Source organism: Ctenopharyngodon idella, chromosome 6, assembly GCF_019924925.1.
Source record: "Ctenopharyngodon idella isolate HZGC_01 chromosome 6, HZGC01, whole genome shotgun sequence".
In the NCBI taxonomy this organism is placed as follows: Eukaryota; Metazoa; Chordata; class Actinopteri; order Cypriniformes; family Xenocyprididae; genus Ctenopharyngodon; species Ctenopharyngodon idella.
The window spans coordinates 19,063,183-19,078,647 of NC_067225.1; the positions used below are offsets into that span (position 1 = coordinate 19,063,183).

At 35.8% G+C, this 15,465-nt stretch overlaps 1 protein-coding gene across 38 annotated transcripts in view; it reads left to right on the forward strand.

Annotated features, from left to right (window-relative positions):
• dlg1a (discs large MAGUK scaffold protein 1a) overlaps nucleotides 1-15,465 on the forward strand; it is a 133,686-nt gene that overhangs the window by 115,438 nt on the left and 2,783 nt on the right. For 24 of the 38 annotated variants that reach the window (XM_051896252.1, XM_051896254.1, XM_051896257.1 and 21 more), the window contains 9 exons: nucleotides 2,080-2,256; nucleotides 5,413-5,479; nucleotides 8,037-8,136; nucleotides 12,086-12,127; nucleotides 13,720-13,770; nucleotides 13,863-13,964; nucleotides 14,052-14,224; nucleotides 14,387-14,496; nucleotides 14,600-14,691. In XM_051896252.1, the coding sequence (XP_051752212.1) occupies nucleotides 2,080-2,256; nucleotides 5,413-5,479; nucleotides 8,037-8,136; nucleotides 12,086-12,127; nucleotides 13,720-13,770; nucleotides 13,863-13,964; nucleotides 14,052-14,224; nucleotides 14,387-14,496; nucleotides 14,600-14,691 (914 nt within the window). Of the gene's footprint in view, nucleotides 1-2,079; nucleotides 2,257-5,412; nucleotides 5,480-8,036; nucleotides 8,487-12,085; nucleotides 12,128-13,719; nucleotides 13,771-13,862; nucleotides 13,965-14,051; nucleotides 14,225-14,386; nucleotides 14,497-14,599; nucleotides 14,692-15,465 lie in introns of those variants that run through there. The other 14 variants (XM_051896255.1, XM_051896256.1, XM_051896264.1 and 11 more) reach the window with 6 other exon arrangements.

Below are 15,465 nucleotides of genomic sequence, written 5' to 3' on the forward strand. Positions count from 1 at the left end.
GGACGTAAACAACGATAAGAATGACACAGAAGAGAAGATATTGTTGAATAAAGTCATTATTTTTGTTTTGTTTTTGCGAACAAAAGTATTCTTGTCACTTCATAAAATTAAGGTTGAACCACTGCAGTCACGTCGACTGTTTTAACAATGTCTTTAGTACCTTTCTGGGCCTTGAAAGTGGTTGTTAAATTGCTGTCTATGGTCGAGTCATATACCTCTCGGATTTCATCAAAAATATCTTAATTTGTGTTCCAAAGATGAACAAAGGTCTTAAGGGTGTGGAACGACATAAAGGTGAGTAATTAATGAGAGAATTTTCATTTTTGGGTGAACCCTTTAACTGACAGGAAATATAAACTAAATTGAATTGAAGGACATACCGTAGAACATAGTAAATGGATATAATGAATAATTAATGGAACAAATGGTGACGGAAATGAAGAGTATATTTGTTGTGTCTTTATGTCATGTGTAGCGCCGAAGGGCTTCCATAAACATCCTGTCTTTAGAGTGCATGTTGGAGTGAGGCTGTTTGCTCAAGTTTGGTTTATTGCAAACTTTTGCATTATAGGGTGAAGTTTGTTGTTGTTTCAAAAAGATTTATACTAACTGTTGTGGCCATGTCAACTTAACTTGCTGTGACAGATGTTTAAAATCACGCAAGGATGCCGGTAGAACTGCAGTCATATTTGGCTTATATTCCCTGCAGCATGTCTGCAAACCACAGCATTTTTATGACACAAAGTCAAGGTTCACTAGGACACCAGTGACATGTAGAGCCACTTACCTTTTTGACTTACCACTTGTGCTATGTATAGGCCTTTTTTGTGACTCAATATAAGACATTAATCAGTGATATTTTCTTCTCATACTAGTAAATACATTTAAAATTGTTTAATTGTCCCACTGACTGTCATAGCACATATTTAATTTTGACCTTTCTGAAAGGAAAATCAGTTTTATGATCCGATATTCCATTAAAACCATATATCTACATGGACTGAGCTTTTAATCTGCATTCCACAGGCCCTTTGCTATAATGACTTAAGGTCTCTGCTTCAACTGTACAAGGATACAAATGTCGCCTAATACACCTCTAAGCAGATTAAGGCCGCACAGAATTTATTTGCATCTTTTGCTGAAGAGTTAAAGGGGAGTTCTTCATGTGCTTTTGAGGGTTAAAGAGGGCTTTGGTGTCTGTATGTTCCTTAAAGCCCCTTAAGCTTCTCACATGCCCTGGCTTCCTCCTGGAAGTGCTTCATTATTGATGAGGAAACAGATAAGCTAGTCAAGAGCTTGGACGGCTAGTTACTTCAGCTCCAGTTCTCTTAAATGCACATGCACACATGCACAGAACAGCAGTGGCCTACTTAACATCTCAGAAAAAAAAAGTCTGTGGGCAAATTAGTTAGGAAGACTGGCTTTTTTGAATTGTGGTTTCCATATCTTTATGGTTGCTTAAAATTCATAGAAGCTTGTGTGTTCATAGTCTGGAGGCTTTTCTTGCTGTTGTATCAGTATGATTTATTCTACACTTTTGTGTTAGAAAAGGTCTCATTCCAAAAATCATAATTTTGTTTGGCATGCCCCATTTTTATCCTTCTCTCTGACCTTTAAAACAAAGGCTGCTACTGCATCTCTAAAGCTGAAGTGTTTTTTTTTTTTTTTTTTTTTTATATGTTAAAATACATTTTCATATTCCAGTGTAATTTTCAGAGACTAGTGCTAACTGTGTCTGAAAAGTGTTAACTCTTTTGGGTTTAGAAAAACATGTTTGTTTGAATATCCTGACCAGTCAAACACAACATCTTTGGCTCAACCAATAGCGTGAGCTTTGGACACGGACTATCTGTTTGTCCAACCAATGGAAGATGGAGGGAGTGTTTGAGAATCAAAAACATATTCAATTTATACAAAAATTATAAGCATTTTTCTGGAAATGTCATGTTTGTGCCAAGACTAAAATTTATATATATTGGCATGTATAGTATTTATATAATTTCCTTTGCTCTATCAATTTTTTTAAAAAAAATTCTTCTCTTCTGAAAAACAATTCTTACTACATTCTTACTCCTTTAGAGCCCTGTTTGATTATGACATAACAAAAGACTCGGGCCTGCCCAGTCAGGGGCTGAACTTCCGATTCGGCGACATCCTACACGTCCTGAATGCCTCGGACGAGGAGTGGTGGCAGGCGCGGCATGTGACTCCAGATGGCGAGATGGAGGAGATGGGCGTCATTCCCAGCAAGAAGAGGTAGGCTATGCCCCCATGCATTCCAGAACATACTGTACTGTAGAAAGATGGCTCAGTTAACCCTCTTTACCATGATTAAAACAATTTGTGCATTTAATGCCACATTACCCACAGCTCATAGTTTTTCCTCTGTTTCTTTTATAATTTCTTCCGTTTCAATTCACTGCCATTCTTCATTTTGGTTTAGTTATCACTCATTGTGCATAGTAATTGTTAATAATGAGGAATAAGCACGCATATATATCTGTACAATGACATCCAGGACTTATCATATTTGAGACTATATATATACATAACTGACAGCTGAAGAAAATGTATCTGCTCTTAAGTCTACTCTCTTTGTGATGAGGCTTTTAACGTGACTCAGCTGCAGGAGATTGAAAACTATGTGGGCATTTCTTCAATCATGAGCATTTTTATGCCCTAGGGGTTTAAATTTTTATTAAAACTGACAGATGATTTTATTGTTTTTTTTTGTTATCCTAAGATCCTGTTAAATCCTGTTTTCTTTTTGTTTTTTTGCTACTTGTAATGCTTTTTTGTATAGATTTAGCTTTATCCTTGTTGCAGATCCAGACTTTCAACAAAGAATCAAATAATCATAAACACTTTCAATATTTATTGTGTGATAATGATAAATTAAAATAATACAAATTACAACGGCCCATCAGTCGTGGTGTCATTTCTACCACAACCAACAATGCTGACCACAATTAAGTTTTATCAAAGTGTGTAGATTTGTGAAGAAAATAATGCTGAATTATACAAAATGTGACAATATTATTTCATTGTATTTAGGACACAAAAGACGGTAGCTGTGAAATTGGCTTTAGCAAGACAAAGTCTGCTCTATTTTGTTCAGTCATTAGTTTACTGTCATGTGATATTACAAAGTCTAATTAGAGCCTTGAACTTTAGCGCTGATGTGTGATGCTGTGAGAGTTTCTCTCTCATTCTCTCCACCCAACTGTATGCTAATTGAAAGTTGATAATTGACTTCTCACCTCATTCTAAAAATTTGCCTCTCTCGTCTCCTAACTGATCACAGGGGACAGCCTGCAATGCTCTGTATTTTTAGAAACATGTTGGGATTTCTCTTTGTGAAAGTTTCTGTAAATAATCCTATATATTTTAAACAAATGATGTGATCTACATCAGATTTCCTGGTAATTCATGTTTGGATTTTGGAGGTTAGAGGTCATCTAGATCCTACATTACTGTCAGGTGTCAAATAACTTGCTGTGAACAATGTTCCTGTTATCAGTTTTTTAATTGTTGGTCTGTGCACATGCAGATAAACATCTTTGGCCATCTCACTGATTTTTTTTTATTTTTTTATTTTTCTAGAATTTTTGTGCTGAAATTATTTTTTATTTATTTTTTTACAAAAGTATTGGGACACACCTCTTAATTATTAAATTCAGTTGTTTCAATCAGACCCATTGCCACAGGTGTATAAAATCAAGCACCCAGCCATGCAGTCTGCATTTACAAACGTTTATGAAGAAAATGGCGCATGGTGCGTAAAAGTCGCCAACGGTCTGCTGAATCCATATAGCTGAAGAGTTCCAAACTTCGCTAGCATTAATAAAAATGAAAAAACTGTGTGGTGGGAGCTTCGTGGAATGGGTTTCCATGGCTGAGCAGCTGCATGCAAGTCTCACATCATCAATGCCAAGTGGTGGATGAGTAGTGTAAAGCATTCTGTATTCTGTGGAGTGACGAATCACGCTTCTCTGTTTGGCAGTCTGGGTGTGTTTGGGTGTGGCGGATGCCAGTAGAACGTTACTTGCCTGACTGCATTGTGCCAACTGTAAAGTTTGGTGGCTGTTTTTCAGGGGTTATGCTAGCCCTCTTACTTCCAGTGAGGGGAAATCTTAATGCTTAATCTTAATGCTTCAGCATACCAAGGCATTTTGGACAATGCCATGCTTCCAACTTTGTGGGAACAGTTTGGGAAAGGCCCTTTTCTATTCTAGCATGACTGTGCCCCAGTGCACAAAACAAGGTCCATAAAGACATGGTTGGGTGAGTTTGGTGTGGAAGAACTTGACTGGCCTGCACAGAGCCCTGACCTCAACCCCACTGAACATCTTTGGGATGAACTGGAACAGAGATTGTAAACCAGGCCTTCTTGTTTAACATCAGAGCCTGACCTCACAAATGCTCTACTGGATGAATGGGCAAAAATTCCCACAAAAACAGTCCGAAATCTTGTGGAAAGCATTCCCAGAAGAGTGGAAGCTGTTATAGCTGCAAACTGGGGACCAACTCCATATTAATGTATTTAGAATGCAATGTCATTACAGTCCATGTTGGTGTAATGGCCAGGTGTCCCAATACTTTTGTTTATATAGTGTGTTTTAAAGGGTTAGTTCACCCCAAAATGAAAATTCTGTCATTAATTACTCACCCTTATGTCGTTCCAATCTCGTAAGACTTTTGTTCATCTTCGGAACACAAATTAAGATCTTTTTGATGAAATCTGAGAGATGTCAGTCTCTCCATTGACTGCCTTTGCAACAAACACTTTGATGCTTCAAAAAGAGATCGGAAAACTAATCCATATGAATCGAGCAGTTTAGTCCAAATTTTCTGAAGAGACTCGATCGCTTTTTATGATAAAAAGATTTCATTTAGGCTTTTACTCACATGTAAACACTGATCAGCGAACATAAGCAGAAGGTCAACCGAACCTGAATAACGCACAAGAACAAACCTCTTCTGGAAGCTCAAACCTGCTGTGTAACACACGAGAATGAACCTCATTGGTTACGCTGCATGTTTGAGCTTCTGGAAGATGTTTGTTCTTGGAGAGATAGACATCTTCCAGATTTCATCAAAAAGATCTTCATTTGTGTTCCGAAGATGAACAAAGTCTTACGAGTTTGGAACGACATCAGGGTGAGCAATTAATGACAGAATTTTCATTTTGGGGTGAACTAACCCTTTAATGAGAATATTGCATATCACAAGTATATCACTTTCCAAGACTTTTCTCAAAATATATTTTGCTACAATATGGAAAAGTTTTGAGCTTCATACATTTTTCAACATACTTATTTAGTTTATACACGTACATAATGAACCCAAGAAGTTTTTGTGTATTAACAGTGAAAATACTCGCCCTACATTCTCTGTCTCCTTCCTCTTCAGGGTGGAGAGAAAAGAAAGAGCCAGGTTAAAGACGGTCAAATTCAACTCGAAGTCTCGAGACAAAGCGGTAAGTGTTTGCTGCTTAAATATTTATTATGTCTGGCATGACACAAACATGCTTTTAAACAGCAGCAGTTTATAGACTGATATATTATAAATGGGACTTTTGTGTAAAAATTTAATTTGGTTTACTTGGAGTCATGCCATCATAACCTTAATTTGACAGAAATCAGAAAACATAATGAACACGCCTTGTAGCCTATTTTGAAACACTGTTATTTTTAGGATATTTTTAGATGAAAAGTGCTAATAAGATGTTCAGCGTTAGAAGCATTTTGTTGCACCTTTTTCTTGTGACATTTCAAAAGCCAAAACTGTTCTCACATAGGACGACTAACAGCTGGCAAGTTCAAACTCTAACAAAGTAGTGATGTACTATATATAAGTGATGAATCATTCTTCATGAATGAGATGCTTGTTTGAAATTTCCATTTGCAAAAAGAATTAAAATTTCTTTTTACTGAATGTAGTGTACTAATCCTGTATGTTTGTTCACAATTCTCTCCTACTGTATGTGAGTATTCTTAACAGCATGTCACTATTAGGGCTGGGCGATATGGCAAAAAAATGTATATATAATATACAATATGTAATATATTTTGTTAATTGAGGATGCATTTAACTGATCAAAAGTGACAGTAAAGGTTTTTGCATTGCTAAAAACCTTTTTTTTTTTTTTTCATCAAATAAATGCTGTTCTTTGAACTTTCTAGTCAGCTAATTCAGCTTTGCCATAAATTGGGAATAAATGACTTTTTTCATAATATATTAAAATAGAAAATGGTTATTAAATTGAATTGTAATAATATTTCACTATTTCTATTTGTAACGTATTTTTGATCAAATAAATGCAGCCTTGGTGAGCATAAGATACTACTTTTAAAAACATTTTCAACATCTTACCAACCCCAAACTTTTGAATACAGTGTATAAAGTATATACAGTCAAACCAAAAATTATTCAGACATTCTTGGTATAGTTTTACTAATGGGTGCATGACACTATAGTTAATTTATGTAAGTGAGGATAGCAAAATGAAGTAAACTGTGACATATTATACCCAAAAATTCTTCATACAGTGGACTACCAGTAAAATTGATAAAACTTTGGAACCAAATATTACTCAGACACTTTGACCTGACCATGTTTTGCTTAAGTGTTATATGGCATAATTAAGATTATTTTTTTCTGAGACAGTTTAACTCTGAGATCTTGTCATATTTTATTGCCATTTTTTTTTAAACTATAGTGAATAAACTGTATTAAATAATGAAATGTTCAAGGTGTCTGAATAAATTTTGGTTTGACTGTATATCTCAATTTTCAGCATTTTGATGACAGTCAATATATCACAGTATTTGTGTACTTTCTCTGACTTAATAAGTCTTAATAATATTTTCAAAAGAACCATAATTTCAAATGAACAGCCATTGTAGATTAAAAAATGAAGTAAAATGCAGTAAAAAAATCTTTTTAAAAATCGTGTTTTACAGTGTTTCACAGAAACAATGATTTTTTTCCATGTATTTGCACTAATATAACATAATAATAACACAAAGAAAACACTAATATAATATTTTTACTAGCATATTTTAGTATAAGAAATATCCCACATTGTGAATGATCTTAGATGAATGATACAAACATCATTAAATCAGTTATGAATAGATTCACTGTAATGACCGTTTGACCTGATTTACATAAATAAATCAATCTGACTCTAACACAGATTGCTAATAAAGTTTACTTAACTGTATACTGAGACAAGAAAGCACTTTAAAACCAATCCAATGATGTCATCTTTAAAAATGTAATACTCAAATAAAAAGCACCTTAAAATCATTGCAATATTCACAATGTTCATTAATTTTCGATCACCACAGAATATATTGTTGATATTCAATATTGCCCAGCCCTAGTGATTATAACTCTTTAGTCTTCGCAGCAGTATTGTGTTTAGCAAACATCTCCTGCACCGGATCAACTCATCATCCACTCTTCACTGTCTTAGCATTTTCAACTGCATTCACTAATGCAGCATGAGTGCATGAACGTTTCAGAGAACAAAAAGATATATACGCTTGCCATTGATGTCAAACTGCTCTTCACTTTCTGTCCATCTATTTATGTCTTTTGTGCTTATTGTAGCTTTGTTCCCGTCTAAACCCTTTGATCAGTGCCAATCACTAACTTTAATCAACTAACTAATTTCGAGGGCTGCATGTCTTTGAGTTTGTCCCTTGTGCTTTGAACCCACTTTGCTGACCTTGGTTGTGGTAACTACCCTTTAAGTTTAACTGATATTCAGTAATCCCTCAAAAACTCTACTGTGTCTGTTGCCATCTCCAATTCAATACCTGGTTTGATGTCTATTTATAAGTTCTAGCATTAGTGATTTCTGTCATTCCAGCATCATTTTATTGGATGGCGGTGGCCACAGAGTCAGTGACATGGGCATCTGTTAAGTTGGGCATTTGTTCATACTTGAACTAGACACCCAACACCATTCCATCTGTTCTTCCTTTTTTGTTCTCCCTCCCTCCATCCCTCCCTCTCCTTCTCAGCAGTCATTCAATGACAAGCGTAAAAAGAACCTCTTTTCGCGAAAATTCCCTTTCTACAAGAACAAGGACCCCAGCGAACAGGAAACAAGCGATGTGGACCGTAAGTACACTGGCCGCGGTCACAGAAAAGCACTGGACGTGTGCAGGACAGGGTAGTGGCACATGCGCCACACCAACACCTCTGAACAAAACTCCTGCTTCTGCAACAACCCTAAACATGACAGGAAATTTGATTGACCCCTTCTGCATCAATATGAGATGATGTAAGGATAAAATATCTGTTGAAGACCACTGAAGTCTCCATATCTGGGTTTGTTGCAAGGCAGGAGCGATGTTCTTCGGTAAGACCAGAAATGTTGTTCCAGTAATCATTGTTATTTTTGTGGTTTTTTCCTGTTCCTTGCTCTCTGCTGACTGCTCCACAGGACCTGAGTGACGACAAAGGCTTGAGTAAGTCCACAAAGGCTATAGCAGGTCTACCCCACCGGCCCCACCAAACTCCCATTATTCCCCATAAAACTGTCTTGCCCGTAGCAGTGATGTTGAGTTAGAATTGTGTTGTCTGCAGCCTGTTTTGCGTCTAGACGACTATAAAACACAAAGGGCCAGATTTACTAACAGCTTGCGCCAGCGCAAACCCTCTTTTGGCATTAAAAACTACTGTCAGGATTTACTAAAGACACGCAGTGAAAAACTACGATGAAAAGGCATGGACAGGGTTATTATTTCTGCTGACCTTATTGCAAATGCGTTTGTAGGAGTTTGTCTTTCAGAAAAAAAATTTATGAGAGGAGACATGCAACATGATTTACTAAGGTTTGCGGTAGTCAGTCAACTGGAATTCGTGGCATTATTAAACTCCCAAAAAAGGCATGTCTTAAAGAGTTAGCTCACCCAAAAATGAAATTTCTGTCATTAAGTACTCATCCTCATGTCATCCCAAACCCGTAAGACCTTAGTTTATCTTCAGAACTCAAATTAAGATATTTTTGATGAAATCCAAGGTTTTTTTTTTTTTTATCCCCCATAGAAAGCAATGTAATTACTACATTCAAGGTCTAGAGAAGTAGTAAAGACATTGTTAAAATAGTCAACGTGACTAGAGTGGTTCAACCTTAATGTTATGAAGCGATGAGAATACTTTTTGTGCTCAAAAACAAAACTAAAGTAACGATTTTATTTAACAATTTGAACTGTTGTCATATGTAGTTGACGTAGTAAATGCAGTGCAGCGCTGCCTTGTTTACGTCTAAACGCTGGCTCAGTATTGGCCGACGCTTTACACGTGAGCAGCAAGATGCACCCGTGTGATTCTGACGCATGAGTCGGCGTTCTGACATAGAACACGGAAGCCTGCACTGCGTTCACTACGTCAGCTGCATATGACAACAGTTCAAATGACGTTGCTGCTTATGTGTGGTTCAGAAACCCTCGGATTTCATCAAAAATATCTTAATTTGTGTTCCGAAGATGAACGAAGGTCTTATGGGTTTGGGACGACATGAGGGTGAGTACTTAATGACAGAATTTTCATTTTTGTGTGAACTAACCCTTTAACCCATTTTGCACTTGACATGCTGCGATAGTTGCTGCTATAGGAGGAGGCACCGCAAAGAACAGAGAGTGGCGCGTGGTAGAAGGGAGGGAATTTTCTCTATTTGTATTCATTTATTTAGAATGCTAGAGGAATATGTTATTGCTACCCTTGGTAAGATTGCATTTGTCATAATGGAAATGAGTGGCTGCATCTGTGTTCTTTAATTTGCTCATTGTCAGAATATCACATGCAGAATTTTCCACTCCCATCGGTGCTTTTATGGGGTTGCAGTCTCATGCTAATTTACCGTGTTTAGTAAATCTGGCCCAAAGTTTGCAGATCAGCGCTATGTTTAGGTCCTTTGTTGTCCATTATGCCCTAACCACAGTGTAAGACAAGTCAATTCTACTCCACTTAACATCTGCATTATAAATGCTTTCATTAATTAGTGGTGCTTAATATGGCTCATACTTCGGTTTAGGGTAGGGTTTCCTAAACTGGGGTTCGTGAGTTGATCAAAAGTTATTAATTAATTGAAAAATCTATGTAATATGAATGTAAAATAAACAAATAGGGCTGCACAATTCATCAAAATAAAACTTAAATAGCGTTATATCTTATCAGATATGTTTCAGAGTGAAGAGCAGCACTGTGTTCATTTACAGCGTGTTTACTGCAGCTTATATAGGCCTAACTGTGTTTTCAGAGCGACTTTGTTCACAGTAAATGCTGCTTCTCATGAACTCCCATCGCTGCATGTGCTGAGAGTTTAACATGCATTTAGGAACACAGTGCGTGTTAGGTTCACTTTAAATATACATTTGCATAATTTTCAACATTTTTGTGGATAGGAGTCTACAGAATTTCACAAATATTCCCCCAAAGTAAAATCTTCAGGGTTTGAATGTTTGAAAGTAAAGAATTTAAGATCGAAATTTTATTTAAATTTTGTATTGTCACTTGTATAGTGTTAATGTCATTGCAATATATGGCAAAATAATCACAAATTTTTGGCCAAGTCTTGCAGCCCTATCTATCTATCTATGTATCTATCTTGGGGAAACAGGGCTTGGGGGTGGGATCTTTTGCCTTGCCAGTAAGTAGTGCTTAGCAATACCTTGGAAACCACCTGCAACAACCTAGTATTTGAGCAGCGAGTTTTGCACCTGCAGGCACCACTCACATTTTCATCAGAATATGTAAAAATGTAGTTACCGCCGTGATTCTGCTTTGGGAAGTTATGTGCACTGATGTACTTTTAGGGACAAATGTGTCAAATGCAAATAATGTTGTAGTCAGAAGTAATTTAACCCTCATGTTCTGTTTGAGGTCTGAGAGACCTCAAGGCCATTTTAGTATGTCAGGATGATACAGTAACCTGTTTTAATCTAAAAGGAACTGATTATAAGCAAACTTTTAACTTGATAATACTCAACTACAGTATATTGAGTTCAGTAAAAGTGTTGTCTACTTTGTGATAAAACTTCTATAATATCTACATACTTGGTCAAATGAAAAATATTAAAACAGTCTGACGGGAATTTATATATATATATGTGTGTGTGTATGTTTTTCATAAATAATCAGGGTCTCTTGAACCACTAACATAGTTATTATGCAAAAGTTTGGGGTCAGTAAGATTTCTTTAATGTTTTTAAAAGAAGTATCTATGCTCTCTAAGGCTGCTTGTATTTGATTGAAAAGTAAAAACAGTAATATTGCGAAATATTATTACAATTTAAAATATATATATTTTAAAATGTAATTTATTCCTGTGATGGCAAAGCTGAGTTTTTGGCATTCATTACTGCAGTCTTCAGTGTCACATGATCTTTCAGAAATCAATATTTAATAATTTATAATCAATAATATCATTCTAATTGCTGCTCAAGAAACAATTCTTGTTATTATTAATGTTGGAAACATTACATTTATAGATTTATACATTTCAGGATTCTTTGATGAATATAAAGTTCAAAAGAACTACATTTATTTGCAATAGAAATCTTTTCTAACTTAAATGTCATTACTGTCACTTTTGACCAATTGAATGCATCAAAAAATCCCAAACTTTTGAACAACACAGTTCAGTCACAACAGAACATGAGGGGTTTAAGATCAGCATGGTTGATGTGAAAGAAGGTTATTTACAATCTTCCATCATGTCTTCTGGATGTTTTTATAGTATTTCTGTCCTTTCTTAGACTTCTACATTGATACACTTTTAGGTGGTGGAGTGGAGCCCCTCCATCCATCAATGCTCAGTGCACCATGACTGTGTTAAGACCCACTGAGAGACTTTTTTTGTGTATATTCAGAGGCTGTTCGATGATTTGAATTTTTTTTATACAGCTAAAACTACCAAATTCATTTAGTGGAAGCAGTTTTATGAGAAATGAGATCAGCTTCAAAGCCTCACATGTCCTGTTCAGGTTCTTAACACTGCCATCTGCTGGCGTATTCCTGCAAGGCTTGTGTCTCTGGTGTTTATTTTCCCTTTTTATGGTTTCAGAGCATGTAACATCTAACGCCAGCGATAGTGAAAGTAGTTACCGTAAGTGTGTGTTCCCTTTTATTTCCTTTCATCATGTTTTTATTGAATTCATCCCTTTAAACTTCATGAGTTTGAGTGTTTAATTCCCTTTGTTCTCTAAGCTCCCTTTATTATATGCGCACACACGCACACACACACACACACAATTGTAAGATGTGTACTATTTAAGACCAACATCAGAGTCAGGATTTTGCACAAAAACGGTTTATTTTAATATTTCAAAGAAAGAAATATTTAAAATTTCCAGAACAGAACATTAAAAGTGTCAAAAAAAAAAAAAAGGTGTTAAAATGTGATGGTAAAAGCCAAGATAATCTAAACACACTATTGATTTAACGACAGAAGCTTATATTTACCATGCTTTACAGTTCATTGCATGATTTGCCTTTGATGAGAGTTTCAAATGATAAAACAGGTGCTGGTTATCTGTGTACCTTGCTTTAGTGATCATGCCAGGGACGCCGTGTATTATGGCCTGGAATATTGCTGTACTTTCAAATAACATGTCACAGCAAATCATGGCTTGTCATTCACATCGAGTGGTCTGAAAAACCTCTTGAACTTTTATTTAATGCTACACAGCTCTCAAATATATCTCATCTGAAAAGTGAGTGAAAATTAGAGACGACTGTTTATGACAAAGGCATGTAAGCTGCTTTCATAGGGTGATCAAGTAATATATTTGAAATGTAAATGAGCAGTAATGAATACAAAAGAAATATATTTTTGGTTGACTAGTCATCTAACAACTTAGTTGATTAGTGAGGTTTATTTATTTAGCAGTCTTTTAACCTGTTTAACAACTTGTACACTATTGCTTAAAAGTTTGAGGTTGGTATAATTTTTTTTGCTGTTTTTGAAAGAAGTCTCTTATGCTCACCATGGCTGCATTTATTTGATCAAAAATTCAGTAAAATCAGTAATTTTGTGGAATATCATTACATTTTACATGTAATTAATTCATGTGATGTCAAAACTTTTCAGTAGCCACTACTTTACATCACGTGATCTTTCAGAAATCATTCTAACATGCTGATTTGGTGCTCAAAACACATTTCTTATTATTATCAATGTTGAAAACAGTAGTGCTGCTTGATGTTTTAGGAATTAATAATAGATGATAATGATAGAAAGTTCAAAAGAACTGCATTTATTTGAAATATATATACTTTTGATCAATTGAATGTGTCCCTGCTGAATAAAACTATTAACTTCTTCTTTTTTAAATCTTACTCACTCCAAAAATTTGAACGTTAGTATACATTATTTAGCATGCTGAATAATTAGTTAACTAATGTACTTTAGCTGTTAGACAGCAGGCTACAGTCCTCTCTGAGAAGTTACAGTATGAGCGTGGGGTTTTAAGACGTATCTAAGAAGATAAAAATAGTTCCACTCTTGAAAATACATCTCTGATGCTTGTCAAAATCCTCTCAATCAGAAGTTCAGGCAAGTTTAAACAGTTTGTAACAATAATGTATTGAAGAGTTTAGCTGAGGCTATACAGCACATGCATGTTGGTTTATTATACTTTCTAAGTGTTTAATTATACAGGATTTTTGAACTCATATTAGTATTTCTGTCTTTTCTAGGTGGACAGGAAGAGTATGTCCTCTCTTATGAGACGGTCACGCAACAGGAAGGTGAGTGTCTTCTTGCAAGCTTTCTTTTATTATGGTACATTAGTTGTTATTACTCCATCTACCTCAAGACTTGTTATTATTGTGGTTTACAGTGAGTTATACCCGTCCAGTGATTATCCTTGGACCCATGAAAGACCGGATCAACGATGATCTAATCTCAGAGTTTCCAGACAAGTTTGGGTCATGTGTTCCCCGTGAGTACACTCTGTTTTATTATTTCTTTTATAGTATATCAAATATCATCTGCATTGTTTTAATGGTCATTACTGTTCTTTGACCAGACACGACTAGACCAAAGCGAGACTACGAGGTTGATGGCAGAGACTACCATTTTGTTGCCTCACGGGAGCAAATGGAAAAAGACATTCAGGATCACAAGTTCATTGAGGCCGGCCAATATAACAACCACCTCTACGGGACAAGTGTGCAGTCAGTTCGAGAGGTTGCTGAAAAGGTGAAAGAGTTCAACTTGTTAGGAAGTAATAAAGAAATTTATGGCAGTCATAAAAAAGGAATTTTCTTTTTGTGAGAGTTTCGTGATGACCTTTAGATTTGCATCATGCAGCGGTTTTTTTTCACTTTTCATGTGACAATCTTTTATTCATTGTTTTTTAAGGGCAAACACTGCATCCTGGATGTCTCAGGCAATGCCATCAAACGACTCCAGTTAGCACAGCTCTACCCCATTGCGGTGTTCGTGAAACCAAAATCAGTGGAGAATATTTTGTACGTTGTTGTATCAAAGGATCCTCAAACACACAATAAATGCTAAAGCTTGGTCATTTTTGACTGATTGACACTAGTAACAGGTCCTCTGTGTCCTCCTCAGAGAGATGAATAAGAGATTGATGGAGGAGCAAGGCAGGAAGACTTATGACAGAGCCATGAAACTGGAGCAAGAATTCCTAGAGCACTTCACCGGTGAGAACAGTAGAGTAAACTTACCCACATCCCAATCAATTCTGACCTTTCTACTTAGTCATTTTCATCTATAGATATCTTACCTGTCCTGCAACAAACATACTCTGTGCAGGGATGACATCAAAACCTGGAAGACTAATTCGCCACTGGTTCCCTTTAGATTTTTGTATGGGGTGTAATAATGGGGTTTTTCAATTCATGAGTAAAATAAGGTGGTAAACATACCTTGACGATACTTGAACGTTTTGCTCTACAGCGTAAACTGCACACACTCACTTCAATCTAGTTGCTTATTAGAAACATACATTTTTAAAAATAAAAATAACAACTTAAAAATTTGCATTTTCAATATGAGTGTGTATAATTTACATTATAGAGCAAAACATTCAAGTGTTGTCAAGTTATGTTTACCACAGACCTTATTTTACTCATAAATTGAAAAACCCCATAGGAAAATCTGAAAGGAACCAGTAGCGAATTAGATTTCTGGGTTTTGACATCATCCCTACACCACTCTATTAAACCCTGATATTTTGACACACATCCACTTCTATTCCACCTGTTTACATTTATTTAAAGGGATAGTAAAAAAATTAAAATTTTTATCATTTACTCACCCTCATGTCGTTCCAAACCTGTAGGACTTTTTTTGTGCAATACAAAAGAAGATATTTTTTAAAATATCTGTGTTTTTTGCCCATACAGTGAAACCCAACAGAGTCCAAAACAAAACAAAAAGCAGTCAACATTTGCACAAAACCACTGCCATTCAAA